A 27,924-nucleotide genomic window follows, 5' to 3' on the forward strand; every position below is an offset into this window, starting at 1 on the left:
ACAATATCTCAAGCACAGCCTTGCTTTATAGACACTGGAGGTATCTGGGGTCTTCTGATAATTCCCCTGTGGATGCAGCCATTTTTTGTGTTCGAAGGATCCAGAATGGATGTATGACAGGAAACAGAGAAGTGCTGAAATCTTTCTTTTTGAAATTTCTCTTGCAGTAGAGCTAAATTCACCCCTAAGGTGACACAGTTTTGTAAAGGCTCTGGGTGTCCATGGATATGTGCTCACACTGCAGTTTGCTCAGGGCTTCTCCTGCTGCTTCTCTTGCGCCAGCTGGCAGTGCTGTCAGTTCTGCTGAGCCGTGGATGTTGAGCTTGACTCCTCCTGACATGCGCTCTTTCTGTCCTGGTTTACTTGAAGAAGGAAACAAAAATGTGCAGGCATTTTGGAGAGGCTTTCTTTTTTCATCACCTTTCTTTAAAATTACTTCCTTCATTTGTTTCTATGTCTTTGAAAAGGTCTCAAGAGGCACTGCCTCTTCATTTAGGTATTTATTCTGGAGAGTATTTGAATAGTTCTGATTTTGATGAGTTTTAAATCAAGGGATCTAAGGTTTTATCTTGGAGAAGTCATTGCAGTTGAAAAGGCTTTGTACAAAGAACTCTTTCTTCCCAAAAGCACTGTATATATGGAACTGGTTCTGTGTAATCAATATTGCATCCCTTGCTGTTTACCTTTCACACCCTGAGCATTGCTCTACTGCTTCCAAAAACAGGGCAGTTAATTCCTTCTGTTCTCCCCACCTCCAGCTCATTCCCTGTGGTTCACACTAACCAGCTTTGCCAGCATACCCAGTGAGAAATGGCAGGGTAATCTTGCTGGCAAGGGTTGGGCCACTGTGTTTGATTATTCTGAAGGGGCCAGCCAGAGAGCTGTTATGCCAGCAGCTGCCTCTGCCGTATCTGTCTTTGTTTTTATCCCTACTGTTGCTGAGAGTGAACAGAGAAGGAGCTGTCCTCCCACAAAGTTGTATGTGGAAATGACTCACACCATATGCTGTATGTAGATGTATGTTCCCTTCCTCATCATATGCTCCAATACTGTGTTCCTATCACTGGCTGATCTGTGTGTTTTACCAGCACAGATACACTCCAGCAGTCATCCACATCCACTTGCCCACCAAAATGTTTTCTTCACTGCTTTCCAGGACCTGTAAACCACTGGAGATGGTGCTGTTACCTATTGGAAAGTGTAGAAATCAGTATTTTTCTAATTTTCTTCTGAAATAAGTGCTTTTCAATAGCAGAGTGGCATTTAGTGCAACTTGGGGCCTGGCTTCTCTAGATCAGAAAGATGTGCTGAGAAAGCACCTTTGCCAGCCAGTTTGCAGGAGAAAGGATGGATTGGCCAGCAAGGTATTAGCAGTTGGATTTTCTTTAGCACCTGCTGTGACAGTAGGGTACAGCTATATGCAGGATATGCTCCTGAACCTGCTTCAGTTGCAGGTAGGCAACACTCTTGCCTGTGGAGTTGAGGTTTGCACAGTTGAGTTGCAGACTAGTGCTTTAAGCCTCAGCCTTCTGAATTTATTCTCATGTGCCTACTAATCTATACGGTGGTTACCTCATAACAGCAGATGGGCAAAATCCTCCACCTCCTATCTTATGGATAGGGCAAAATAGTGACACACTGATGTGCAGTGCCCTGCTCACAGTTGTGACAGTAGCATTCCACTTTGCTCTTTCCAGCATGGAGCTGATCCAACAAAAAAGAACCGAGATGGGAACACTCCTCTAGATTTGGTGAAAGAAGGAGACACAGATATCCAGGACTTGCTGCGAGGAGATGCTGCATTGCTGGATGCTGCCAAGAAGGGGTGCCTGGCACGAGTGCAGAAGCTGTGTACTCAAGAAAATATCAATTGCAGAGACACCCAGGGAAGAAATTCAACACCACTACATCTTGCAGGTGGGTGACTCACCAGGTTTTGAAGGCTTGTATATTGATGATAGGGCTACAGAAGTTAATCACCAAAACCAGGATTGGTATAGTAAGAATGTCAGAGGATTGTTCTGTACAGACAGTTGTTAACTATGGCAGCTGTATTTCAGGAGGTAATACAGTTACTAGGAAAGAGAAGCTTTTGCAGTCAAAAAATTGCTTTAGCTTTTCTGTCTAATAATTTTTCTTCAATTTAGTTCTCCTAATACCTGATTTCTTTTCCTGTGCCTTTTCTACAGCTGGTTATAACAATTTGGAAGTAGCTGAATACCTGCTTGAGCATGGTGCTGATGTTAATGCCCAGGACAAAGGAGGATTAATCCCCCTGCACAATGCAGCATCCTATGGGGTAAGTGCAGGCATTCTTGCCATGAGTAGACCAACAAGGAACTCCTTAATGTCACATCCAAGGCCAGTTATTTTGCAGCTGTCTTGCTGTGAATGTAGTTTTTATTTCTTCATAGGTTTTGATGGCATGAAATACTTCTTGGGCTAAGTTGCTATTGTGAGTCCTGTTTGCAGCCCTACTGATCTAAATCAGACACAAAATCAGGTGTTGTAGCAGTTAAAAGCTGTGGTTCAGAAAGACTACTTGAACATAGCTTTTATGCAGGCAAGCAGATGCAGAGCATTGAACAGTGTTAAATTTGGGGTGGCTGTTGAAACAGAAAAGACCTCAAATTGTTGCTGAAAGACTTGGATGGGAAGATGAAAACAATGTCAGGGGATCATGTCTAGGTGATGACAGCAAAGCGGAGGTCTGTTACAGCTGGTATCTGGTGGGGAACTATTGCTAAAGCCAAAGTCTTGAAGGGCTACTGAGTTTGTAGTATGGATGTCCTCCTGGGCAAGCTGTCTACTGCAGTGGGGGTTCAGTAGTTGATTCAAACCGTTTGGATGAGGTAGGCCCTCCTCTGTATAGGAGGAAGCATCTGTGTGCATAGCAGTTGCACAGATGCCTGATAGATTGCTTATAAGGAACTGTTAATTGTGGATGAGGTGAGAAAGAAGTCTCTTACAAATAATCATAAGAAGCTCCTAACAGTGTGGTTACAGTTAGGCAGAGGACGTGAAGCTCAAGAGGTAGGGTTTTTGATGGTCTCATGACATGCTATGTCTGTTATTACCTGGCACAAGGAGAGCAAAATCTGGGAAAAATTATTGCAGTAGAACCAGGATTGCTTTCGTTTGAGAGCCAAATGAAATAAAAAGTACAGTATTCACCTTGTTTTTAAGGAGAGCATATCAATGAAACTCAGCTTGCATCATTTGCATTGGTTCTCTGTTAGTCTGGGATACCAGTATCCTAAAGAGCACAAAAGCTCCAAATCCTGCTGAAGGTTTGGAAATGCAACACAATTCTTTCTGATGCTGAGTCCTAATACCAAGCAATATTGTTCATCAGCATCTGCCATAAGCATTAAATTCCCACGATGTTGCTTAGATCTATTCTGTTGCAAAGACTGTGTTCTTTATTTTCAAGCACAGGAAACCAAAAGCACATATTTTACATGAAGGCAAAACATTCATTACTGGCATAGGAAATGTTAGAAATTGGTTCAAGCTGATTATCACTTCTAAAAATCATAATACCAATCTAATGTGGTTGCCTTGCTGTCTCTCAGAAAAGTTAATGAGGCAGTGTTTGGTGCTTTTCCATTCAGCTTATCTAGTTAAGAACAGCCCACACTTCTCTCTGAGCTGTCATCAGCTCGTTCAGATCTCTGTGATGGGAGGTAGAAAGGAGATGAGTACTGGTTTCACAAGTTCATAGCTGGCAAGGTTTCACCACTTTTTTCTCACAAAGTATCTTCAGTTCTCCCACCCAGCACTTCATGCTGTGTGTCCCTCAGTAGTTTCGTGTGGCAGAAAAGTCACAGGAACAGCAATTGATTTAAAAGTTTGGCAGAGAGGAAGAATAAGATTGCCAGTCTTTTCAAACCATGCTTATTCAGAGAGCAAGCCCTTTTATGAGAGCTGCTGAGAGTCACTTAGTTGCCGTTGAAAGGATAAATGAAATCTATTGGCAAGTCTTTGTGCTTCTGCTTACAATTGCAGTGTTTAATGCTCCTAGTAACTCATTTTGACTATCTGCTTTCCTATTTCTTAGTTGTATTGCACAAGTAATTTCACTGGTCGGAGGCAGCCAAAATTTTTATCTGCCAGTTTTCTGTTCCCTGATTTGAACTTGAGAAACTTAAAGGATGGGGTATTGATGGAACTGTGCTGTTATAAGTCCGTTACTTTTATAGCTTATTTAAGACAGTTGTCCCTTATGACACACATAATGTGTTTTATCAGTCCTCCTATTAATATGATTGGAGAAAGAACGATCTGCCACAGATGAGTGCGAAGTCTTGCAAGAAATTGCAAGACAGGCATAAAGTACAATGGAGACTTCTTCGTACAGACATTTAAGTGGTGGCTCAGCCATCATTCATGGCCACACATAGATCTTTAGAGCTTCCAGTATCACAAGTGTTGAAACCCTGTAAATTTGTCTGCAAATATTTGACAGTTAACTCTTACCAGTTTTATGCTGGATCAGATAGCATGTCTGCTCCTGCACATGACATGGACTTCGTGCTATGTACTTGGGGTGATTTGGCAGAAATATAATTCTGTGCCTGATACCAATTTTACATGTGCTGGTGGATGATCTGGTAGTGCACAAATACAGATGGCCTTGGAGCTACAGTATAAAGTGGTACCTGAAGAGGTGTGCTGCTACATAGACGCAGGAGGCACACAAGTGAGTTAAATGGAACAGAAATTACAGGGATGCCTAAGCACCATTACCTCCATCAGGAAAAAGGAAATATATGTATTACCAGTGTCACATTGATTAAGACTTTCTTGTGTTTTCCAGCATGTGGATATAGCAGCACTGTTGATCAAATATAATACATGCGTAAATGCAACAGATAAATGGGCGTTCACACCATTGCATGAAGCTGCACAAAAAGGAAGGACACAGCTCTGTGCTCTGCTGTTAGCTCATGGAGCAGATCCAACCATGAAGAATCAAGAGGGTCAGACACCACTAGACCTGGCAACAGTAAGTTCACACTAGCATGCCAGCCACGGCTGCCCTGAAGGATTTGCTCAGCATATTAAATGGCTTTCTATGTCTCCATGACATCAGCAGTCCTCAGCTTTCACTGTGCTGATCTAGAAGGAGATGAGCATCTCCAGGGTGCCTGTCTGACTTTTTACCCATAGGTCCAGGTTTTTTCTTTGGCTGTGATCTTAATGTGACTTGTGGTTTAATGTTTGCTCTACTCCTGGGATTGATCTGATTCACTCCTGGGATCAATATCCTCATTGTCAGAAATAAACCTCTGAAATGTGTCCGATGATGATCAATCTGTGTCCTGTTGGTGATGATTTCTTTGAACCTGGGAGGAAAATCAGATGGGTCTTTAGAGGAATGGGATCATTTAGAGGATAATTATGTTCAGTGCCTACATATTACCTCAGTCTTTTTTCTGTCTAGCTCCAAAACAACATTCTAAGATCTGCCATCAAACCTTTTCTAAAACTGGCGTCCAGAAACTTTCTTGTTAGTGGTGGCTGGTTAAAAGCCTAATAAGGTTACATGAGCTTGTATGTCCCAGGTTAACCAGACCTGATGGAATAGATAATGCAACCAACTTAGATACTGTCTGGTTATAGTGTACCTTTTAAGGCTATTGATTTATGGAGAGTTCCAGAAATATCCTCAAGAATAACCTGAGCTCTAGAATACTTGCTTTCTGATGAGGGATATGATTTTTCTGGAGGAAAATAAAGATGTTTTAATCATGTTCTACAAGAACATGCAAGGAGGGAATTCTTGAAGATGAGGGTCCTGCTTAATTTAGTCAACAAAGGCTAAATGCAGTTGTTAGCTAAGTTCATACTTCTCCTCTAGCTGCTCCCTTTTTTTTATGGTAACAGTGTAAGATGTGATTATAGCAAAGGCAGTTGTAGTCTTTCTATTGAAACCTTGATCCAGCACAGAATACTCACTAAAAGTTAAGCCTGACAGAGAAATGATGAGGTAGCATTGTCTGGCCTAGGTTTTGAAGGATTTCAGATAAAGTTGCTCTTCCTGGCTTTAAAACCTATAAAGTCATTCTGCCAGAAAGAAAATTAGATGTACCTTCTTACCTACCTTTAGAAGTGGGGAGAACCCAATTCATCTATCGCAATGAATCAGAATGTTCTTGCAACCATGAATTCCTGCGTTGGTGTTTTCCTTTTAATGGGGTAACAGAGAAATCAACAAAAACAAATTCAAAGAAAAATTCATTTCAGAGATTGATGACTTAGGATAACATAACCTCATGTTGAATGTTCTTTCTGTTTTTCAGGCTGATGATATCCGAGCTTTGCTGATAGATGCGATGCCTCCAGAAGCTTTGCCTACGTGCTTTAAGCCTCAAGCTACTGTTGTTAGTGCCTCTGTGATTTCACCAGCATCTACGCCATCCTGCCTCTCTGCTGCCAGCAGTATAGATAACCTCACTGGGCCGCTGGCAGATCTAGCCGTTGGAGGCGCATCAAATGCTGGTGATGGAGCAGCAGGAACTGAAAGGAAGGAAGGAGAAGGTGCATTTGCTGCTGGACGAGTTTACATTGCCAGAAGTACAGTAGCTTAGTATCACAATAGGCCTTGCTTTATCTGAAAAGCATTTCTGACTAGCCAGAAAATATTGTGCAATTTGAAATGTCATCTGTGTTTTGAAGTGTCTGACGCTCGCTCTTGTTTTCATGTGCTCTTCTAGGAGCATTGTTGGCTGTTCATCTCTGTTTGCTATCAGCGATTAGGTCTGACTACAACGGCAGATCTGATTAGATACCCAGATGTTCGTTGTTGATTTTATACAGAAAAATCAAATGAGAATTATTTTGATGAAGGAATTATGATTGTGGTGGCTGGGGGATTTTGCTAAGGCTTTTTAAACCCTTTGATTAGTATCTGGAATGCATGCTTTATGTCAGCATCTGGGTGATTACATAGCAAAAATACACTCACCCTTCCTTTCCTTTTCTTTGCAATATCAGCCTGTATTTGCCACAGATCACTTAAGCTTTTTAATAGTTGATTCTGAGGAGGGAAGAGTGTTGAGCTTTGCCCTGATCTTTCCCACAATGTGGAAGTGGATTGTTTATTATAGACACAGACAAATAGATTGTAAAAAGAATCAGAGTTTGGAATTTTGAGCAAATCAGTAGTATTGCTTGATTTTTAGTTTATTTTGTGAATTGTTTGTTTTAAGTTCAGATGCATAGGATATAATGTCTGCTTTCTTCTCTTGTAGTTTCTGGTCTTGACATGAACATTACCCAGTTCCTAAAAAGCCTGGGTCTTGAACACCTTCGAGACATCTTTGAGACAGAACAGGTAAATGGCAAGCCTCATCTCTGTATGTTTAAAAGACAGATTAATCTAATGAATTTGAGTCATTTTTTCATTCTCTAATTGAAAAAGGGAAACAAAAAACCACAAATTCACATTACAGAAAAACAAGTATGTCCAAGAAAACAACAAATGAGTCGCCAGGTACTTTATGGGGAAGTGGAGAGACCTGTGAAAATCACTTTTGTTGTTTGATTCTGATATCCAGTATCTTTCACTTTCTTATACATACATAATGACTGCCAGTTTGGCTTGTATTCTGAGAGTTACTTTGCACCTTGTGAACTTTGAACATGACAGCTGTAACAAAGTTAGGTTGGAATGTCACTTGCACTTGTCCTTCAGCAGTCTTCATATCCAGACAAGCCTTTCACCACCTGCAGCACTGCATGTGATACTTTGGTTAGATCTAGGAAACCTTCCAGTTAGACTGTAAGCTGAAATAAAACATCTAGTTTACTAGGGTGTAGTCACACTAGAGAATGCAGAACCTGTATTTGCTAACAGGTTAGGACTATAGCACTAAGCAGGTTTTGCAGGGCTAACAAGTCTCAAATGGAATTCGGAGATGGGGGCAAAACACTGAAGATTTGTCAGTAATTCACGATATATGAGAAGAATACAACTAATGGAACAGTTTCTCAAGCTTACACTACTTTTTAAAGCAGAAGTACCTCTAATGTAATTGTAGACTTTTTATTTTATGTGCTGTTTCTTAAATTTAACATGTTAGGGTTAAACAGATTATTTGTTCACATGAGCAAGATGGACACAGTGGTGGAAGTAAAAGGTACCAGTGTAAGAGAATGGACTTGATGGTCATTTTTCCCCAGGCCTCTGCTGCTAATATTTTATGACGGGTCAGGAAGCAAACGTATGAAATGTGATGTGTTGCTAACAGAAAAAGTTCCAACTGTTTTCATGAAATATTACAGGAGGTATTTCCCCGAAGTTAAAGTGCCGTATAGGCTTTTTTTTCTTTCTTAAATATGAAGCATAAGCTCTTCAATTTGGAACCTCAAACCAACCTATATTCTACTCACATTTCTTTTTTTTCCTGTTGTTTTCACACCCTCCTCTTACCATGCTGGTTTTGTTCTGTTTTTGATTCTTTAACTCTTAACCTGTTTTTAAGATCTTCCCCTACTAATAACATTTAATAATGCAAATTGGATTCACTATATTCATTCATCATTTTGAAACTGTTTAGCTCCTCTTGTGAGGAGGTGAAAACAAGCTCATCTTACTTAAGTTTATTGTCTTAAGCTGCTTTTCCCAAGCACTGCAGTACCTTTGTATGCACTTCTTCACCTTGGCTCTAGCCTCTTCCTGATGCTTTCTAATACCTGTATTTCTTCTGTATTTTTTTGACATTCTGCTGCACGTGATGAATGTCTTCAGTAGTTTTTCCACAGCAGTCCCAGTAGGTTGTTTTCTGCTCAATTAGACAGATGTTCAGTGTGGCTATTAATTCCTTGCTTGAGTTGCTTTCTTTTGAATTAAAGATACTCAATTTGTAGCGGACAGAGTGCGGACCTGCAAGTTCAGTTGTGCAAACAGTACAGATCCTTTTGAATCAACTTGTATGGTTTCCCATTATTTTTTGAGCTTCCCATTCTAGTTTAATACGTGAATTTGGAAGTAGATTTTATACAACTGTCTTGTCCAGATGAAATCTTTGATTTTCACAGGATCACCTCAGTGCACAATTGCTTTATAGGAATAAAACTGTGTACTTTATTTAGCTTTACCTCCTGTTCTTTAAAAAAATGTTTATTTGACATCATGTTTTATTACCTTTCTGCTTGGACCAATAATCTGTGACCTTGAAATTTAAAAGCATGTTAGGTGATTGTAAATGTATTCATAGATTGCAACCAAAGGAATAGTTTTGTGTCCTCCTACTGTTAATTAGTTCCAAAAAAAGTGGAATAGTTGAGCATGATTTAGCATAGCTGACCTGTGAGTTTGGTACACATCCAAGCATATACACAAAAGTAGCACACACCATACTAATGCTGATGTGAAACACACTTCACATTTATTATTAAGCGTATAGAATAATCATTTCTGTTTGTGTAGTGAAAGTAACGAATTGTGCAGCAATGTAAAACTTTGCTTCAAAAATATTCCCAGATTTGTCCCAGCATTTCCATGCATCCTCTGCCTACATAAGTAAAAATGTTTTGGAGAACTTCCTGTGAGAACCAGCTCTTGTTAATTGCTGGAAGAGAATGAAGTTTTGCACAGCTTCAGGCTGCAGCAGCTGGGTATGGTCCTGTAATAGGGAGAGGCTTCTTGCCAGAAGGTGGCAGCAATTAGAAGTGCAGTAAAACATAAAATATGTATGTACTCTCTTGGTTGCACCATGAATGCATTCCATTTTCTGAACTGATGGGTCTTCAATCTTGGGAATCGGGCCAGGTTTGGCAACTGATTTTTGTGGTCTTTTGCCTTTCCAGATAACCCTGGATGTGTTGGCAGACATGGGGCACGAGGAGCTTAAGGAAATTGGGATCAATGCGTACGGACATCGCCACAAATTAATAAAAGGTGTGGAGAGGCTTCTAGGAGGGCAGCAAGGTAAATACGACATCTTTACTGGTCAGCCTAAGCATACGGGAGGCTCCCAGAAGTCATCTTCTGTAAATGTAGGCATTGTCACGGGGAATTGAAAGAATCCATACGTCAGGAACATGTACTGGCTGGCAGACCTGATGGCTGAGTGGATTGTGACAAGTAAAGGGTATATTGAGGACATACAGGAGTGTGAGTGGTCATTCGCCTTTCCAGAGAATGGACACCCCCGAGACAGCTGTGGAGGCTATGCCCATTTCCAGGGACTCTGTTTGACCCAGGCAGGAGCTTTTGGATTGATTTGCCCTACACACTTACCCACAGGCCAGCTGGATCCTGAAGGATGGACCTCATGGAGCTTTTTGCTACCTAACACTTCTCAGATGCTTCTCTTGACAGCGGAAACAATAAAATGCAATTATGTCCCACATGCATTTGCCATCTCTCATATAAAGCCTCTGCTGCCAACGGAAGCACTTTATCTTTTTAATGTTGTGCTTCTGCCTTGTGTTCGTTTTCCATTTCCTGCTGTACTGGGGTTATTTAAGAGGGGTAATAATGATGATGAATGCAAATAGAGCTGCTATTGTTTTCTCCTGTTGATTTTTACTCATTTAATTCCTTCTCTTTGCAGGCACCAATCCGTATTTGACTTTCCACTGTGTGAGTCAGGGGACCATTCTCCTTGACCTTGCTCCTGATGATAAGGAGTATCAGTCTGTCGAAGAGGAGGTATTGCAAATACCTTTCTTAATGCTCCAGTGGCTGTGTATTTCTCTGTTCCTTTACAGCCCATCAGAGCTAAAGCATGCGCTGCATGTTGAAAGTGGTAAAATATGCTTTGATGTATGAATTGTATAGATCAGACATGAAGTTTAGGGCTCTTCATTTGTCTTTTTTTATAGAGCAATAATGGAAATTATTTTGCTGTGTCCCGCCTATTTTTTTTTTTAAGTGCTCTGGTTACTTAGCATTATCGCAGTTTTGCTTTGTTGTTGTTGTGTTTTTAGCAAGGGTTTCCATAGCTTTCCATAGATAGGTGGACCCATGAAGAATAAGGGATTAAGGCCTTGTAAGTCTGTAGGCATTCTCTCTGCTCAGACTCTTTTCTGGCTCTGAACCAGCTTGTTTTCTCTTGTCTCAGTGGCGTAGTTAATCTGTAACCCAGATAAACAGCTCTTGGATAATTGAAAATTGACTGTAATTTTGCCTCCCACACACACATGCTCTTTTATTTGAGTAAACTCCAAGCAGATACCATTTCGAAAGAAAAATCATGACAGAAAAGAGGCTCTCCGAAGAGTTGTGTTAGGAAGATAACTCCATTTTACTGTGCACTTGTTACTTGTGTGGTGTTCCTACACAGTGGCATGGAAGTGTTTGGAGTCTTTTTAAAAGTCTAAATATTCAGGATTGCTGCCAGCTTAACCTGAAATACTTTTGTTTAGTGCCTGTGTAAACTGGAGTTTGTGCAGATCTCTCTTATAAACTTCTCTGACAGAAAGGGTCACTTGTCTGCCAGAGTAAATTGGGGTAATTATTTGAGCTGTAACTAAGCGTTGCTGTAGCTATAAATACCTCTGGAAAAGACACCATGAAACTGTTGAAATTCTCAGGGGCTGCTAATGAAATAGGAAAATCTACAGTGCAAGCGTTTTCCTATCACTAGGAAATATAAACTGAACTCATTAGAAACACATCTGTTATTACATCAAAATTATCTTTTTGTGTATTCATTTTCAAAGATTGCTTTTTTTCCTAATCTAAAGCGGGTGTTCTAGTGGTGTGTAATTTTGATAACAAGTGCCACTATTCTCCTTTTTCCTGTGTAGATTTTCATTACAAGGTTGGGTAATTGCATCATCCAACTTCTCTACTGCCAAACAGCATAGCACATTGGGTGCCTGAGAATAAGAGTCTACAACAGTTCAAAATTGAGAATTGGGGTTGGGTTTTTTACACCTTTTAATGGTCAAGAAGGTTGACTCATGTTGCCAGTGGTATACTGAGATACTTCATTAATACTTTGCCTTGCTATCAAGCTTTATGGGCTGAACATTCAGCTGTGTTCATTTATGCAGATGCAGAGTACAATCCGGGAGCATCGGGATGGTGGAAATGCTGGTGGGATCTTCAACAGGTACAATGTCATCAGGGTAAGTTTCAAAACCTCTTAATTCTGTGAGGTGAAATCAGTTGGTACTTATGCAAGCAGGCACAATTGGTTAAATGGATTGCCCTTTTACATTTAAAGTTCTTTGTTGAGATAATATTCATGAGCAGAGTTACAGCAAGTGCTAAATGCTAAAATTAGACTGTGTGCTCTGCACATGGGATTAGGGAGAAGTGTCCACTTGTGCTCTTAAAGCAGTCTGAAGAACTGATATTGAAGAGCCTGCCTTATGTTTCACAGCCTGATTTTAATTTGAGTGGACTATAACTTCTGTATTTGATTTTGCAGCACAGGGATTTTTTTGCAGTAGGTCTTTTCTTGCCTTTTTGAAGGAGATTTTGGGTGAGGGGGAAAGCATGAGCATGACTTTTTATTAGATGTTTTTATCTCCCTATCCTACTTTGGATCTTGACACCACCTCCTTTGCATCTCGCAACTAGAAAAATACCTTTTAAAAGCCCTGGCACACCAGAAAATGGGCTGTTGTATTTCTGAGGAAGAGTACACTTGGTCCTTTTTGCGAGGAGGAGGAAATAGAGGGTATCAGAACAGAACTCAGTTCCTGAGAACCAGCAAACCCCTGCTACCCGTCTGCTTGAAAAGTGAGCTTGTGCAGAATCCTTGCAATTGGCCCAGTAGATCGTACATCTGCCATAAACTCTGCTTCCCTCCTACTCCCAACCAAAGATGAAGTCCTTTATAAGAAACCACAGTGGTATTAGAGCACATGGCTGGAACTATATCTCAAGATAGATTAAACGGCATATCTCCTTATTTCTTTCCTCAGCAGTTGTTTTGTTTTCATAAAAAATTCAACCTAAGCCAGACAGCAGGCTTCAGAAAGCTGGCCCAGATTGTTCAACAGTGCTCAAAGCAGAGATGGAAGGAGTTTCAGGCAGTTTGTAGTTCTTGGTGGTATTACAAGCTCTGAGAGACAGAGCCTGAAAGTCTTCCTTAAACCTGAGAACTCTTGCCTGCACTTTCACCGTAGCTTTAACCCCTTGTAAAACGTGTGCTACCAACTTGTTTCAAAGGCTTGAGCCTTGCATGCAGAGCAGCCATGGGGCTTGTTTATACTGTTTGTATGTCTTACTCCGTTTCCCTGTCGAATTTATGCAAACTGTCAAACTACATTCCCTTTCAATTCCAATTCAAGTATGCTTGGGCCTGTTGTACCACTGCAGATTCAAAAGGTCGTGAACAAGAAGTTGCGGGAGAGATTCTGTCACAGGCAGAAGGAGGTCTCAGAGGAGAATCATAATCATCACAATGAGCGCATGTTGTTTCATGGTAAGGAAGTGATATCTATTCATAAGTACTGGTATTTAACAAAAAAAGCCAGCCTCCAAGGACCCACAGGCAATGTTAATGTTGCTGTGTCACCATCCTGTGCAGTAATTGTATTTCTGCATTGGAAATGCAGGGGTGTGGGGGTGGTGAAGTTGGTCTGTGTGGTTACTGCAATCTGAAAAGCTACAATAGAGAAAAAATACTTTTCTTTCTTTTGCTAAGCTGTATGTTAGTCATTTCCAGTAAAGCTGCTGGGAGGATGTTACATTGCTGTGAGAAAGAGTATCTTCTAAAAGAGGGGAGCAGCACACAGTGAAAGCATTTTACTCTGGTGCTTCAGGCAACCATCAGGGTAAGGAATCAAAACCAACCATGAGTTTCAACCAGATGTTCTCTAGAAGCATCCAGAAGCGCCTACAAATGACAGCTGCCTGAGGGTCCTTCTGCCCTAGATCTTTCTGTGATTCCACATAGGAGATTGGTTTTGGGTGTGATTGTCCTAACACCTTACCCCATCTTAATCAGTACTGACTGCTGGAGAAGGTGTGCATTGACAAGATAAATTGCACTGAAATGTGAGTGGGGGGAAAGCCATTTAATAAGTTCTGGGAAATGAGTAAGAAATATGAGTCACACGTGGGATCTTGGTATATAACGATAAATCCCACACATCACTGCATCCTGCTACGTATCACCCCCTTCCAGCTGACTGAGTGTGCTTTCTGGTATTTAATGGTCTATGTGAGGCAGACAAGCTCCTCTTGACAGACAGTCCTGTATTACAATAGAGCTTAACAAGTGTGTATCATTTCATGTCATTTCTGTTCCAGGGTCTCCTTTTATTAATGCTATCATTCACAAAGGATTTGATGAAAGACATGCATACATTGGAGGAATGTTTGGAGCTGGGATTTACTTCGCTGAGAACTCCTCAAAAAGCAACCAATATGTGTATGGGATAGGGGGAGGAACGGGCTGTCCCACACACAAAGACAGGTCCTGTTATATCTGCCACAGGTATGAGTCCAGCATTGTTCCCTACACATAATTCTGGCTGTCCTGGTTTTTACGATCCTGGCACAGGGTGAATTGCAGGGAAAGAACAGCCGCTTGAGCTTGGTCATGGCAGGAAAAATGCAGTTTTCCATTTGTCAAGGCTAAACATAAAAGGTTATAAATGCAGCGAGTCACACAGAAAGGTCAAAAATTACATCTAAGCATACAGTGAGTATAAATCAAAGTGAATTGTGGCTCAGGAGAGAGGCCTGAAACAGCAAGTTTGAAAACGAAGCTTCAGATGAAAATAGCAATTACACTCCAGGCACTATCAGAACAAAACTGCAGTGCAAAGTGGTGGTCAGCAGTATAGTGTACCATGGATCAGATAATTTTGGAGGTGGTGAACAGGACTTAATCACAGCTTTGTTTTGTACTGGAGCAGATCAATGTGCTTTTTGCACTTTGACACCTGCCCATACCCTGCTGATAGGAACACAATTTCATATTTCAACAGTTTTGTATAAAATGAACTAGGAGAGGCCTTCATGTGAAGGCCAAACAAAGAACAAAGTGTGTGTTTTCCCTTCTGCATATCAAGAAAGACTTTTTTGTTTGTGTGTGACAGGTTTTATACAGCCTTAGAACTGGTTTCTGCAAGTGTTTCTCCAAAAAGCCTTGAGAAATTAATTGTGATGAAATAAGCTCAAGTTTGAAGTCATTCTGGAAGCATGCAACTCCCAGTAAGATATATGAAAATTATGCTTTCTCTTTTCCTTTTAGACAAATGCTCTTCTGCAGAGTGACCCTTGGAAAATCCTTTCTTCAGTTCAGCACAATGAAAATGGCTCATGCCCCTCCAGGGCACCATTCTGTTATTGGCAGGCCAAGCGTGAATGGACTTGCATATGCTGAATATGTCATCTATAGAGGAGAACAGGTACGTAGGTTTGCAAGGACTGGGTTTGCAAGGGCAAAGAGTTGGAGAGGGAACGATTGGTTTCCATACCAACTTTGCTGTGAAAACCAGGTTGATTAGATTTATTATTTGTAGGGGTTTTTTCCATTTAAATGTGGAAATAATCAGTGAACTGTATCAAGCCGGCAAATGCTACGTCTATCCACTGAGCAGCTCTCATTTACACCATGCAGAATTGCCTAATTCCTCCTGTGCAGCACTGCTAGAGTCTATTAAGAGTTGTAGTTTCTCTCAGTAGGCACTGTTTCTCCCATTGTGTTTTACTGGCATTACTGCAGTAACAAGAACAGTGAATTTCTGGGTCTCTTGTACATATTGAGGATTCTGGGCTTTTTACCCGTAGATTGCCAGCAATGGCAGTGTCACTGGCTGCCAGACAATACCCTTAAATGGCAGCTGAAAGCAAAGCAGTCTTCAGGAGTTGATTTTTAATCTGAATAACTCAGATAATAAGGTAGACCTTTAGTCTAGCAAAGCGGTTTGCTTACTCTTCTGGATGGCTCCAGGATTATAAATCAAGTTCAGGCTGGAAGGAGCTTTGGGGAGGTCACCTAGGCCAGCCTCTTGTTCACACTCAGTTCACACCGGATTGCTGAGGGCTTTCTTTAACCGTGCAGGTCTCAAAGACCCTCAGAGAACAGTGTTTCACAACCTCCTTCAGCAGCTTGTTCCTGTGCTTAATTATCCTCAGAGTAAAAAAATCCAGTAGGAACCTCCTGTGTTTTAATTAATCTCATTCTCCTGCTGCACAGCCCAGAAAAGAGTCTGGCTCTTTTTTCACAGTAGCCTTCCGTATGTGACCAGAAGATTGCTATGAGGTCCCACAAAGCCTTTCCTTTTCTGAACTGAGCAAACCCATCCGCCTCAGCCTCTTTCTTACCCTGTGCTCTCTCCTGCTGACTATCTTATTGGTCCTTTGCTGAACTTGGCTCCAGCTTGTTGGCATCTTTCTTGTAGTGGAAGGCCTAAAAATTGTATGCAGTTGTCTAGATGTGTTCAAGTGAGTGCTGAATAAGTAGCAATCACTGCTATGCTTGGTTAATTAGCTACGCTGCTGTTGATGTACCACATGATGCTGGTAGCCTTTGTTGCTGCCAGGACACATTTGATTCTGCTTTAGCTTGCTGTCACCCAAGGACGCCCGGCACCTTCTCAGCAGAACTGCTTCCCATGCTGCAATGTTACTACAAGAACTTAATCTGAGGTGCATTTGCCCTTGCTGGATTTCTTGAGGCTTCTATTTGCCCAATCTCCTCTCGTCTGTCTGGCTCTTTCTGAATGGGGCCCTGCCCTCCAGCAGCTTTAGCTGTCTTCAGAAAACCCTGGGCAGATGACGGGGCTACATGTTTTGGATGTGCTAAGTATTTTACTGCCAGTAAAGGCATTTGCATCACGTGGCAAGTCAGCATTTTAGGGTTAGACTGTGTTGGTCATCTGAGATTTCCGAGTGACTTACAAGCACTGACTGACCGATAGGATTAGCTAACAAGGAGAGTAACTGACTGTGCATTCCTGTTGCGCACACAATTTGTGGCAGTGTCTGCATGGAAGAATCTTTCTTTATGCTAGTGCATTACCGAAGGTATTAACTGCATTAAGCAGTTCCCACTTAGTGCTGGCTAGGTTTGAAATCTGCTTTTTCTTTTGCACTCTAAGAACACAGAACTTATTCTTGCAGTGTCCTTCCTGGTCACTGTTTTGTGAAATCCAACACATGAACTTGCTGAGCATACCCTTGCATAAAACAATGATCTTTTTTCTTGCCTTACTTTCAGGCTTATCCAGAATATCTCATTACGTACCAGATTGTGAAGCCAGAAGCTCCCTCACAGACAGCAACAGCAGCAGAGCAAAAGACCTAGTAGCTACAGAGCAGTGAAGAAGGATGTGACTTCAATCTTGGACTGGATGGATGCGTGTTTCAGAAAATCAGTATCGTATAAAACTGTTAACAACCTGGAAATAAGCTGTATGTCTTTTATGAAGCATTGCTGTCTTGATGAATATGATATGAGTAACTCTTGCATACTCAACTGCTACTGCTCCTTTTGAGGAAAGTTTACAAGGGACTGCCTTTTAATAACATATCTCAGGCTCCTAGTCTCTGCAGTTACTTTGTGTAAAATAATGTTGTTTTGATCTAGACTTTGGGAACATTATTGTGCAAACAGAAATCTTTATCAGTGCCATCTCACATGTTAAAATTTCAGACACTACTATTCTAGTTATTTTATTTGCAGGCAAACTGCATTAAGCCCATAACTTTCTTTTCAGCATACACCATTCATTTTATGTTTTCAAGAGATCCTAGTCAACTATTTATTTTCCTTTTGTATTCTGAAGTTGAGCCAGAACCTTCTTAAAGATATTTTGCACAAAGTCAGGTTGACTAAAATTGTTAACAATGCAATATGAATTTAATCTGAGAAGGAGCTAGGTCCAGTTCTTCAATATAGGGTTTTTTTGCACACCTTCGAACAAACGATAATATGAGTGAGTGTAGCTTTAGAGTGGAAACAAATCGTGTCAGTTCACTGCTTTGTCTGTGTGAGTTTTCTGGGGGAAGCCCTAGGAAGTGTTTGCAAGGGTAAAACCAGCTCTTGGGCTTGGAAGAACAACTTCATAAAGCAGGTCAATGCCCTCTGCTGGCATCTCTAAAAGAACGTTTTATAAGGCTTCTATTAAGTACATGAAGTCTGTGAAACGTTCTCTGGTTCCAGTGATGTATGGTTTTGCTGGGAGATAGCAGGTGAAAAGTCAGAAGATTGCATGCATGAGGGCATATCTGGTTCATGTCCTTCTGTGATATGAGACCCAGTAAATGGGTTTCAGACTGGTCATGGAGAGTGTACTATAGCAGCTTCGTGTCACACCTTTGCGTGTGACATCACGGTTGAAGAGTTTAAGGGATTTACAAAAAATAGTAATTTTTTTAAATATCGATTTTACATTTTGATGAGAATGAGCTTTTAAAACACCAGTGGGCAAGTGGCTTTCTTTGCAGATATACCAGAGAACAAAGCTAGGATTTATTCACTCCAATCCCCTTCCCCGCGAGTTCCCAGGATTATTTCGCTGGGTAAGAGAAAGTTATTTTTAAGCATTGCATAGCACAGCATCAAACAGTTTCAGAAGTCCCCCTCATGGAGGATATGCATTTAACAGAAGTAGAAACACATTTTTTGTTATTGTTGGTTTGACAGCTTCAGAGAAGGCTGAAAACCGAGCCGTGTTCATTTTTTTCCTTACCAACCAATACCAGGAGATGTGCTTCAGTGTTGAGCACATAACAACTGGAGAAAAAGATGCTCCTTTGAACACAACATGCCATATGTTTTCCTATCAACCAGCACCTTTTAGTATCTGATGATCCAGTTCATGCATTCAGGTGTTATCCCCCATAAAGCAAGGAAACGACAGAATAGCGTGCTTTTAGTTTATAAAAATGGATGTGCTCCCCATAAGTGGGAGTTTGCAGACGTGTTTGGATAAAACGAACTTAAACCTGAAGAGCTTTTCACTTTCAGCATTAAGACACGCCATTTCAGTTTTAACATGAAGACATTAATGTTGAAGCAAGCTGTCCTCACAGAGGAACTTCACCCACTGTAAAACCAGTCATTTAGTGCAATATGGCTACCTGCACATCATCTGTTTGTAATTCTCTAAAGAAAACCTTAGAAATAGCAATATTCCAACAAATCCTTGAACTTTGGGGTTTACTTTTCTTGAGCTGGCAGTGGATCTATGGTTCTCGCTTCATTTTGTGACCTAATTAAATATGTAGCTTCGAAGTCCAAGCCAGGCTCTAGCCTAGTTGTCATTTTAATCAAATTTCATTGATGAAATTGGGTGCTTGTATTTTGGCTACTTGTTTAATAGTGCTAGGATTGCAGAGATCACCACTAGGCTTTGAAGCTTTGTATTCATCATTAAAGTTTTGGGTTTGTTTTTAACTTAGCTAATAATGGAGTGGGGAGATGTGCCTATCTACACTAGGGTTTCAGATAGCAGTGAGAGTGCGTGTTTGCTCACCATCCCCAGTTAGACATAGTTTTAAATGGTGAAACAGTTGTGCTGCTTAGGTGAGCAAAATGGTTAATGTGGGTGTGGAAGTTAAAAGCTTTACATCTTTCAAAAACACAAAGAAACCTAAAACCAGAAAACCCCACCAAGCCCGCACCGGATTCTGTTCTTGCTTGTTGTTTCCTGTGTGCTGATTGAACCTAATGGCTAGTCTGGATTTCTTCTGCAGCCTTGAACTTCTAGAGGATAAAAATACTGTCCAGTATCTTTGAACTGCCAGTGTTAACGTACCTGATGTTCTGTGCAGAGTAAAGGTGCTGTGTGAGGAAATCGTTTTGCAGTGGTTTTTGTCTTGTAATGATGTGATCTCCTGTCTGTTTGTGACCAGACACAGAGGAATACCCAGGCCTGATGATGCGTCTGTGTGTCGTAGAAACCTGTGCGGGAGTAGCATCTGCCTCTCCTGGCATATGTTGTTGTAGCTCCTCTTACAGTTTCAAACGAAGTGAGGATCTGCCCATCAGTATCAAAGTTACCCATGAGAAAGCTGGTGATGGTTTTGGTGGTAGAGCTGCATTTGGCAGGTTGTTAACGGTACAGATGCTGCTGCTTCAGCCAAGGGAGTTAACGTGATGCTTCCTAATTCTAGAGAATGGGACCTGAAAAAAGGCATGCCCCTATTAACCAGGCAGCTGCTGTCTCCTGAGAAATGGTTTTCTGACTTCCTTGAGAAGGGCAGTCCCCTGCTCACCAGTTGTTCATTTGCAGCACTGAGTCACCAGTGGAGGCACAGGAGGAGCTGAAGATGCAAGAACGTTCTGGGCTAGGCCTGGGCACCTCTCCCTTGGCTCCAGAAAGAGCTATATCCCCTGGAACAGAGCATGGTGTCTGCTGGGAAAGGGACAGTTGTCTCTCTCAGGCCTGTTGCTTTTTGCCCATGTCCCTTTGAGGCAGCGTTTTGAAATGTCAGGACCTTAATAGGCAAACAGAAAGAAACTTCATCACGTAGCAAAGAAAGGAGGGTTCTGCTCTCCATTGCTGACATTGTTTCCATGAGAGAGATGAATCAGGCCCGTGGTGCAGAGTGACACAGCAGTCTGAATGCTGTCAACAAAACTTCTGTTAGGATTAAAGGCAGAGAGTACAGTACCTTACTGTATCTTATTTTCTCACCCTTATTTTTATCTGCCAATCTGTTCTGATCCCAGCGGCACAGAGACTGTTACAAACCTCTTGTGCTACTTCCACCATTTTGCAGTCACTATTGGTCTGTAGTCCAAGGAATGAGCAATGTGTTTTTCTAACCTTTGTTTTGAATGTTTGCATGTGATGCCATGGAATCCCATTGCATTATGCAGCAGGAATTTATTTTGCCTGCAAACTTTTACACCATGCTTATTGATAACACGAGTACCCCAAACCTAAATTCTACACTTACTTTAGCAAAAAGAAAGCCCCACAAAATGTTCTGCATTGCTGGCATTGGTGGGCAGCAGACACACAAGGGGCATATGGTACAGGGGACAGAGTAGCTTCTGGAGAAGGGTGCTTCCTTGGCTCTGGAAACCAGCTGATCCTACTGTTTGTTGTAGGTTAGAGGAAATGTCTGTTCACTGTGAATGCAAGATGGGCTTGAGGGATGCTAACATGTGCCCCTGCGTGGCCTGCAGGAACTAAAGACAGCGACAGACCTTCTCACGAGAGACTCCTGCATCCCTGCAGTGCAGTACAGGATCCTGCACAGTACTTGCACTACCTAGAATTTCCATATGGAACTGTTAACAGGAATTACCCAGATTATTTAGAAAGATGGGTAAAAGGAAGGGTGCAACCACAAAACAGGTTAGTTTGAACACTGCTAGTCTTTCTCAGAAGCTGAAGGTCTAATGCGTGCTTCAGTCATTTTAAGCTGTGCTGCAGCACTGCTGGGGAAGATGTGGGTAAGTACAGATCCAATTCTAGCCTTGGGTAGTGAGTGGCCTGTGAACCGCCATAGACTTGAATCTACTGATGATCAGAGGTGGTGGCTTTGGCACAGCCCAGAGCACGCTCTCCTCATCCTTCAGGGAGCAGCAGAGATGGAGTGGCAGTGTTCCCACCTGTGAAACCCAGAGGACCAGGAGACAGCAAATGTTACAACTTCCGAAGCGAAGTGAATGAGCCCGGGAACCAGTAGGAGACACGAGAAACAGATGCATTTCCCATTACACTAGCACATATGCCTGTCAGGTCATATTATCTGACTGGTTTCGATACATCTGTTTCTGTCCTACTGATCCTGTTGGTGGCAATTTTAATGCTGGTTCTGTTAATTACTAATACAGACCATTAGAGTCCCTGCATCACACGGTAATTCTGACACTTCCTCCTTAACAGCTGCAGAACTTGCTTCAGCTCTAGACATTGAAGTGGGGATGTTTCTGTGCCGCAGTCCCATGAGCTTGTGCATCTTCTTTCGGTTGCTTTCTCTGCCAACTTAGATGACAGTGTACCTGGGGGTTGAGTTTTTAGACCTTTCTTTGTATAACTTGTTTTCATAACTAGCCCTGCGTCTTTCCTCTCTTGGTTGCCAATTACCTGGGACTGGGTTATCATTTATTTATTTCCTCCTTTACCTTCTCTCTCAAAGAAGACGATGGGCAGGTTCTCAGCCTACCTACACGGTGGACTTTAGGTAACATCTCTGTAACAACCGAGTTTGATCTATAAATGTGCTTGGCTAAATGTCTGATCTGCAATACTTGTACTAGTTTAAAATCCAATAAATACATTTTTAACAGTTGCTCTGTAGAAGCTGCCATTCTCTCTTGGGTTTAGCACAAACCTGCTCCAGCCACAACTGTTGAAAACAGGTTTATTTTTATTTTCTCCAAACAGTTTGTTTTCTCCCTCCCTCAGGCAATAAATAAAAAGTTAATTTCTAGAAAATAAAAAGGGAACAAACCATACATATGTACATCAGCCACACAGGCGTCTCGTGTGCTGGATGGGACTGGGGGGAAACACGGCTCCAGGCGGATTGAGGATGAGGCATTCTCCAGGCTTGGACCGGAGGCTGCAGCAGTGTTGCACAGGTGAACAACACCCAGCTCAGGTGGAGAAGGGCTGGAGGAAGATTGAAGGTCCTGGATGGATGTCTCTGCGCCAGCCTTTCCTCCACCCGGCTGCTTCTCTCTTACATTACACCCACATCCCATCCTGCCTTTTTTGGAAGAGCAGTAGTGGGATGGGTGGGGAGAAAACCAGAGAGAGTGATCAGAAGCAGCCCAGCCTGCTGTCCTCACCCTGTCATTCTCTTCTCTAAAACACAGGAGATTGGACCTCAGTTTTGTGGGAGCCAGGGATCCACAGAGGCAAGAAAAAAAAAAAAAAAAGAGTCATTTAAGACTGCATCTCCCTGTCCTAACCCCCTCCCAGCCACAGGAATGGGCTTAGCTGGTGCCTCTCCCAGCTCCTGCATCACTTCCATAGGCACTGGCAGGGCTGAGGCTGACTGCAGGCAGCCCTGTGCCACCACTCCTGCTTGCCCCAAGGCCCTGCCTGCAGCTCTGCTCCTCACCCAGTGTAACTGGCTCAGGTAAGCAGCACCCACCACACACACCCATGTCTCTTTGTGCAAGGGGGAAGACAGCTGCACAATCAAGAGGGTGTGCTCCCTTTTCAACCCTGATGAGCTAGGGGCAGAAGTATGGGGAGAAGGGGAGCTGTATCTTTCTTTAAAAAGGAAGACAATCAAATAGGGATGGAAAGAGATGAAGGCCAGGCACTTGAGGAAACCCAGTATGCCATTGTTTTCCTTCCCCAAAGAGCCTGGACAGTGTCAGGGTTTGTGGCTTTTACAACTTTCATGCTTTCAAAACATAAAATTACAAAGCAAAAAAACCAAGATGAGGTAAGAAATTTCCCTACGAAAAGAAGACATCGAGTCCAGGGTGAATGGCAGTGTCCAGCACTATTGCTTTAGTATCACAGGGCTCCATGCCCTCCTCCATGCCCAGCCCTCTCTGCCTGGCTGGCCTCAGCCCCTGAGCTAACAGCTGGGCGATGTGGTGATGGGGCTGTGCAGGTAGGGGAGGCTGCTGGGGGTGGCATGGACACCGACCGAGACTGGGAAGCTGAAGACAAACGGAGAGGTGGGTGTGGAGGTGGCCTTGCCCCGCTCCCGCAGCTTCCCCGAGGGGCTGACGGCTTCCACTGTGTACGAGGTGGCCAACACCTGCGACTCGAACTGCAGCAGCTGCCCCATGAAGCTGAAGTTGGGGGAGATGATGCTCCGGCGCTGCTTCACAAACTCGAAGGCCTCCTCCAGCTTGACACGCTTCTTCATCATCAGGTAAGCCAGGCAGATAGTGGCTGAGCGGGAGATACCAGCCTGGCAGTGGACTAGGACCCGGCCACAGCACTCCTTCACTGAGTCTGGAGGGCAACGGCATGAGAGGTGAGACCATGGCCCTTCCAACACAGCCCAACCCCTCACCAGACCTGCAGGTGGTGCTGACCTCCCTCCCACCAGAGCTACAGCTGGCTTGGAATCTGCTGGACCCCAGTCCCCTCTGACCCTGCAGGTCCTTGAGGCAGGAACCTCCCTCCCAGTGAAACACACACAGACACAAGCACTCACCGATGTACTCAATTGCCTCCATGAACCAGGAGCTGATGTCGGCTTTGTGGTTATCCTCCACCGGGATACACTTGTACTGGTAGAGCCCCTCGAAGTGGTTGGGGCAGTCCGAGGAGACGTTCAGCAGGGCTGTGATGCCCAGAGCATCGAGCATGTCCCGCCGGGCAGCGTGGTAGGCGCTGCCAAGGTAGAGGAAGGGAAGGATTTCCACAGGGCCACCCTGTTACAGAGGAAAATAACAGTTGTGGGGGAGACCAGGGGACAGCGGTGGGCAAGACACATCCAGATGGCTTGGAGGCCCTTAGCAGCGCAGGAACCTGGCACCTGATCCAGGCCCTGGAAAGAGTGGGCAGAGGCTGCCCTTCTGGGCTGCCAAACCCATTTCAGTCCTCCCCCTCCTCATCCTGTTCAGGAACAGGCCAGCGTGGTTAACAGATCTGGGCTTGTCAATTCCCCAGGAAGCACAAACACCCTGGGATCGGGAGGACCACCATGCAGAGGAAAGGAAGCCAGGCTCTGGCTCTGCAGGAATCAGGGAGAGACTGAGACTCCCGCAGGACCAGGTTGGATTTCTGGAAGGAGCCATCAAAAGAGCTGAGCACCAGGCTTCTAGACATACCTGGTCATGAAAGGGGGTCCCACAGGAACTACAGCCCAAATCCAGGGTCTCGGCACTGGTGGGGGGTGACACATTGCTCAGGGACTTGGTTTTTGCACAGAACTCAGGGTACTCCGAGGAGAAGCGCTCGTAACCCCCTGCAAGGAGAGAGGCACCAAGCGTTACCCCACTGCAGAACACCGGAGCTGGAGCTGACGCATCCCTTCATGCCCTTCGCCGCTAGATGATGCTGCAGTGATGGAGAGTGGTCTCCTGCCCCAGGATGCACAAGTGGGATGCGCAAGTGGCAGCACAGCCGGAAATCCTTAAGGCCCCACCACTCCCTTGGAACAAGAGCTCCAAGAGCTCTGCAATGCTCTTGGCTGCCTCAAAGTCTCTGTTCTCAGGTTTAGTCCCCTACACACCGCTAGCCAAAACCCCAGACCAAAGCCATCAAAGATGACGGAGAGGGGATTTGATGTGAGCATCTTCTGACTTCAATGGGAAAAGCTGCTCCCAGGCCAACAACTCTTCGGTTCCCAGCTTCCTCAGATACATCCTGCTGCAAAGCACAGGGAGGGCTCCAGCTTTTCCAGCTTGACCCTCCAGCCCAGAGCTCACCAAAAACAATGGGTCAGGGGAGCCCTGGCACTGGACAGGTACAGTGAAGCTAACCCCACAGCAAAGCAGCTCTCCAGAGAGGTGCCCATTGCCCCTCAAGGACACAGGTGTGAGCCGAACAGGCGAGTGCCCTGTGAAAGAGCAGCTGTGTCCCTGACCCCCTGCCAGGGGGATAAGCAAAGGTGATCTCAGGTCTTCCTAACAGCAGGCAAAACAAGAGCAAACCCCACTGGCTTCCCAGGTCAGAGAAACTGCCGTGTTGGCTGCAAATAAACACTTCAGGTGACATTTCCTTCTCCCATTCAAATCGAATCAAAACTCCTGACATCCTTGTGGAGTCTGACCTTGAGCCTTAAAACCAACAGAAATCAGGTGTTGAACTATCACCACAGGAATCTCGCTAGACCAAGCTCTGATTCCCAGGATAGCTCCGGAAGGCTCACCCCAACTGCAGGTCCTGTGCCTGCATTCGGGCTTGCCAGAGCACACACACACACAAGGACATACGTTCCTTACCCAGCCTTAGCTCTGAGACTGCCTTGAACGAGACAGTCACACCACCAGCGGATGTAAGCATCCCCAGCAAAGCAGCCCAGGAATCCTGAGCAACTAGAGACAGACATTGCCTGTATCCCAGTGTCTTTTCCTTCTATCATCCCCCTACACAAGGAAGGGCTCTGGCACCCTGAAGCAGGAACATGCGTGTGCATCCCTGGATTTGCACTGTCCCTCCCACAGGAGCAGGACAGTTCGCAGAGGCTCTGCTTCCAGGAGCTGACATCCGTTTGCGGTCCTACTGGTTCAACGTGGAAGAGCACTCAAAACCACGTGCCCCTGCTACATGTCTATCTTCAGGAGGTCTGATCCCAAAATCCCTGGATCTATCACACACATCCCACTCGGGTGGCCATCGCACCATCCTGAGCTGCTTAGGGTGATGTGTGCACACCTTCTGCCTCGGAAAGGCAAACCGTCCCTTTCAAACGAAGGGCCATCTCTTCAATGTACCCTTATCAGCTCTAATGCCTGTTTGGCCAAGCACCACATCCAGCTGCTCCATCCAGTGGTGTGCAGCTGCTGGCCGTGCATGTGGGCCCTGCCTGACACAGGAATCATGCCTTGCTGCTGCCCATCACCCAGCAGCACTCAGCAGGGCAGTTTCACAGGGAGCCTGGCCGCAGTCTGATCTACACAAAACACACACAGGTCTTCGCTGTGACCTACACCCGGCACACCTGCACTCGGACCCGCACAGTGCTGGGTTAGCACGGCTCTTGTGAAAGCCCAACCGTTCTAGCAGCTCTGTGGTAAGGAAGGAAGAAGTCTCCTGTGCCAAGACTGAGTCTCTAGGAGCCCATTCCTCAAAAGTAAAGGGCTGGAAACCCCAAGCACCCTGCCACAGGGACACCAGAAGCCCTCAGCTGTCAAAGGCCACCCCTGAAGCACAGCCAGCGTTTCCTAACACATGCGTGGCTCCCAGCACCACGATGGCTCATGGCGAAGGACCAGAGAGCGTGTTCCCGAGCCAGCCCTCGCTGTGCCGGCGCTCCCGCAGCAGCACATCGTATCGCATCCTTGGAGCAGCTCCTGCTGGTTTTACTGTGCCTAGTACAACACAAGTGCCAGCTTCCCCCATCTATCAACCTTCCTAATGGATTTGCTACTCCGCACACACATCCTCACCCCTGCTGTAAGTAAACCAAGGGACAAATTAACTCTCAGGCTATAAACAAAGAAGAAAGCCCCCACGGAGCTCATGCAGGAGCCCCAGCCGCGCATCCCCTCCCCTCAACCACCTCACGGCAATTCTCACGACCACTCGCGGCACTTCATTCACTACATGCCGGCGCTGAGAGCGCGGCGGGGGTAAAGCTCCGGTCGCAAAGGGAGCAAACACAGAGGCATGTGGGGAGGGCTCTGCCCGCTGCAAAGGGGCATTGGCAGCGTGGGGCTGAGCTCAGGCAAGGAGGGGGATCCCCTACACACAAACACACGCTTCCAAAGTGGTTCGCATCTCGCTTCCCGGGGTCGCCGCCGCTCGGCCCGACCCGCGCACGGTACCTCGGGGACCACCGGGCACTATCACGACACTCAGCCCTCTCGGGGACACCACACACCCACACCCACACACACACGCACTACCACGACACCCAGCCCCCCCCCCTCCCCCCCACCGGTACCTGCGAGGAGGCGGATGTCGGCGCGCGCCGTGTCGCGGCGGAGCGCGCGCACCACGAGCGCCACGGTGCTGTCCTCGCGCAGGGCCTCCGCGCGCGGGCTGCGCTCGTCGTACACCACGACGGCGGCGTAGAGCCCCGCGCGCAGCCGCGCGCGCACGTCCCCCTCGGCCGGCAGGATCTGCTCCAGGCTCACGGCCCCCTTCGCCCGGCGGCGCACGATCGTGTTGCACCGCACGTTCAGCGCGCCGCGGATGTGCCCGGCGCTGTGGGCCAGGAACGGACGGCAGTCCAGCACCAGGCACCGCCCGCTGCCACCGCCGGCCTCTTCGCGGCACACCAGCCGCCGCAGAGCGCTGCCCTCCATCTCCCGCAGACCCTCCGTGGCCACCATGGCGGGACTGGGACCGGCAGCGAGGGGGGGGGAAGGAGGAGGAAGAGGAGAAGGAAGAGGAAGGGGAAGAAGGGGAGGGGGACGCGGTGGCGGCGGGGCCCTGCTGCCGGTGCCACTC

General features: G+C 44.9%; 2 protein-coding genes across 6 annotated transcripts in view; one reads left to right on the forward strand and one right to left on the reverse strand.

Moving 5' to 3' along the window:
- Window positions 1–22,273, forward strand: part of TNKS (tankyrase) — a 138,311-nt gene extending 116,038 nt beyond the window's left edge. The window contains exons 16-27 of one of the 5 annotated variants that reach the window (XM_080626479.1): window positions 1,698–1,917; window positions 2,190–2,299; window positions 4,820–5,008; window positions 6,306–6,543; window positions 7,257–7,339; window positions 9,817–9,937; window positions 10,566–10,663; window positions 12,013–12,087; window positions 13,289–13,394; window positions 14,225–14,411; window positions 15,174–15,330; window positions 17,145–22,273. In XM_080626479.1, the coding sequence (XP_080482605.1) occupies window positions 1,698–1,917; window positions 2,190–2,299; window positions 4,820–5,008; window positions 6,306–6,543; window positions 7,257–7,339; window positions 9,817–9,937; window positions 10,566–10,663; window positions 12,013–12,087; window positions 13,289–13,394; window positions 14,225–14,411; window positions 15,174–15,330; window positions 17,145–17,231 (1,671 nt within the window). In that variant the 3' untranslated portion in view covers window positions 17,232–22,273. Of the gene's footprint in view, window positions 1–1,697; window positions 1,918–2,189; window positions 2,300–4,819; window positions 5,009–6,305; window positions 6,544–7,256; window positions 7,340–9,816; window positions 9,938–10,565; window positions 10,664–12,012; window positions 12,088–13,260; window positions 13,395–13,616; window positions 13,747–14,224; window positions 14,412–15,173; window positions 15,331–17,144 lie in introns of those variants that run through there. The other 4 variants (XR_013957750.1, XR_013957751.1, XM_080626480.1 and 1 more) reach the window with 4 other exon arrangements.
- A 1,152-nt stretch (window positions 22,274–23,425) lies between these two features.
- DUSP4 (dual specificity phosphatase 4) lies at window positions 23,426–27,806 on the reverse strand (the record flags this gene model as incomplete). Its single annotated transcript, XM_080621043.1, has 4 exons — window positions 23,426–23,811; window positions 24,017–24,236; window positions 24,636–24,772; window positions 27,416–27,806. 4 exons carry the CDS (start codon window positions 27,804–27,806, stop codon window positions 23,426–23,428), a joined length of 1,134 nt encoding a protein of 377 aa, XP_080477169.1.
- Window positions 27,807–27,924: the final 118 nt, after the last annotated feature.

Source organism: Psittacula echo (assembly GCF_963264785.1).
Source record: "Psittacula echo genome assembly, chromosome: 1".
NCBI lineage: Eukaryota > Metazoa > Chordata > Aves > Psittaciformes > Psittacidae > Psittacula > Psittacula echo.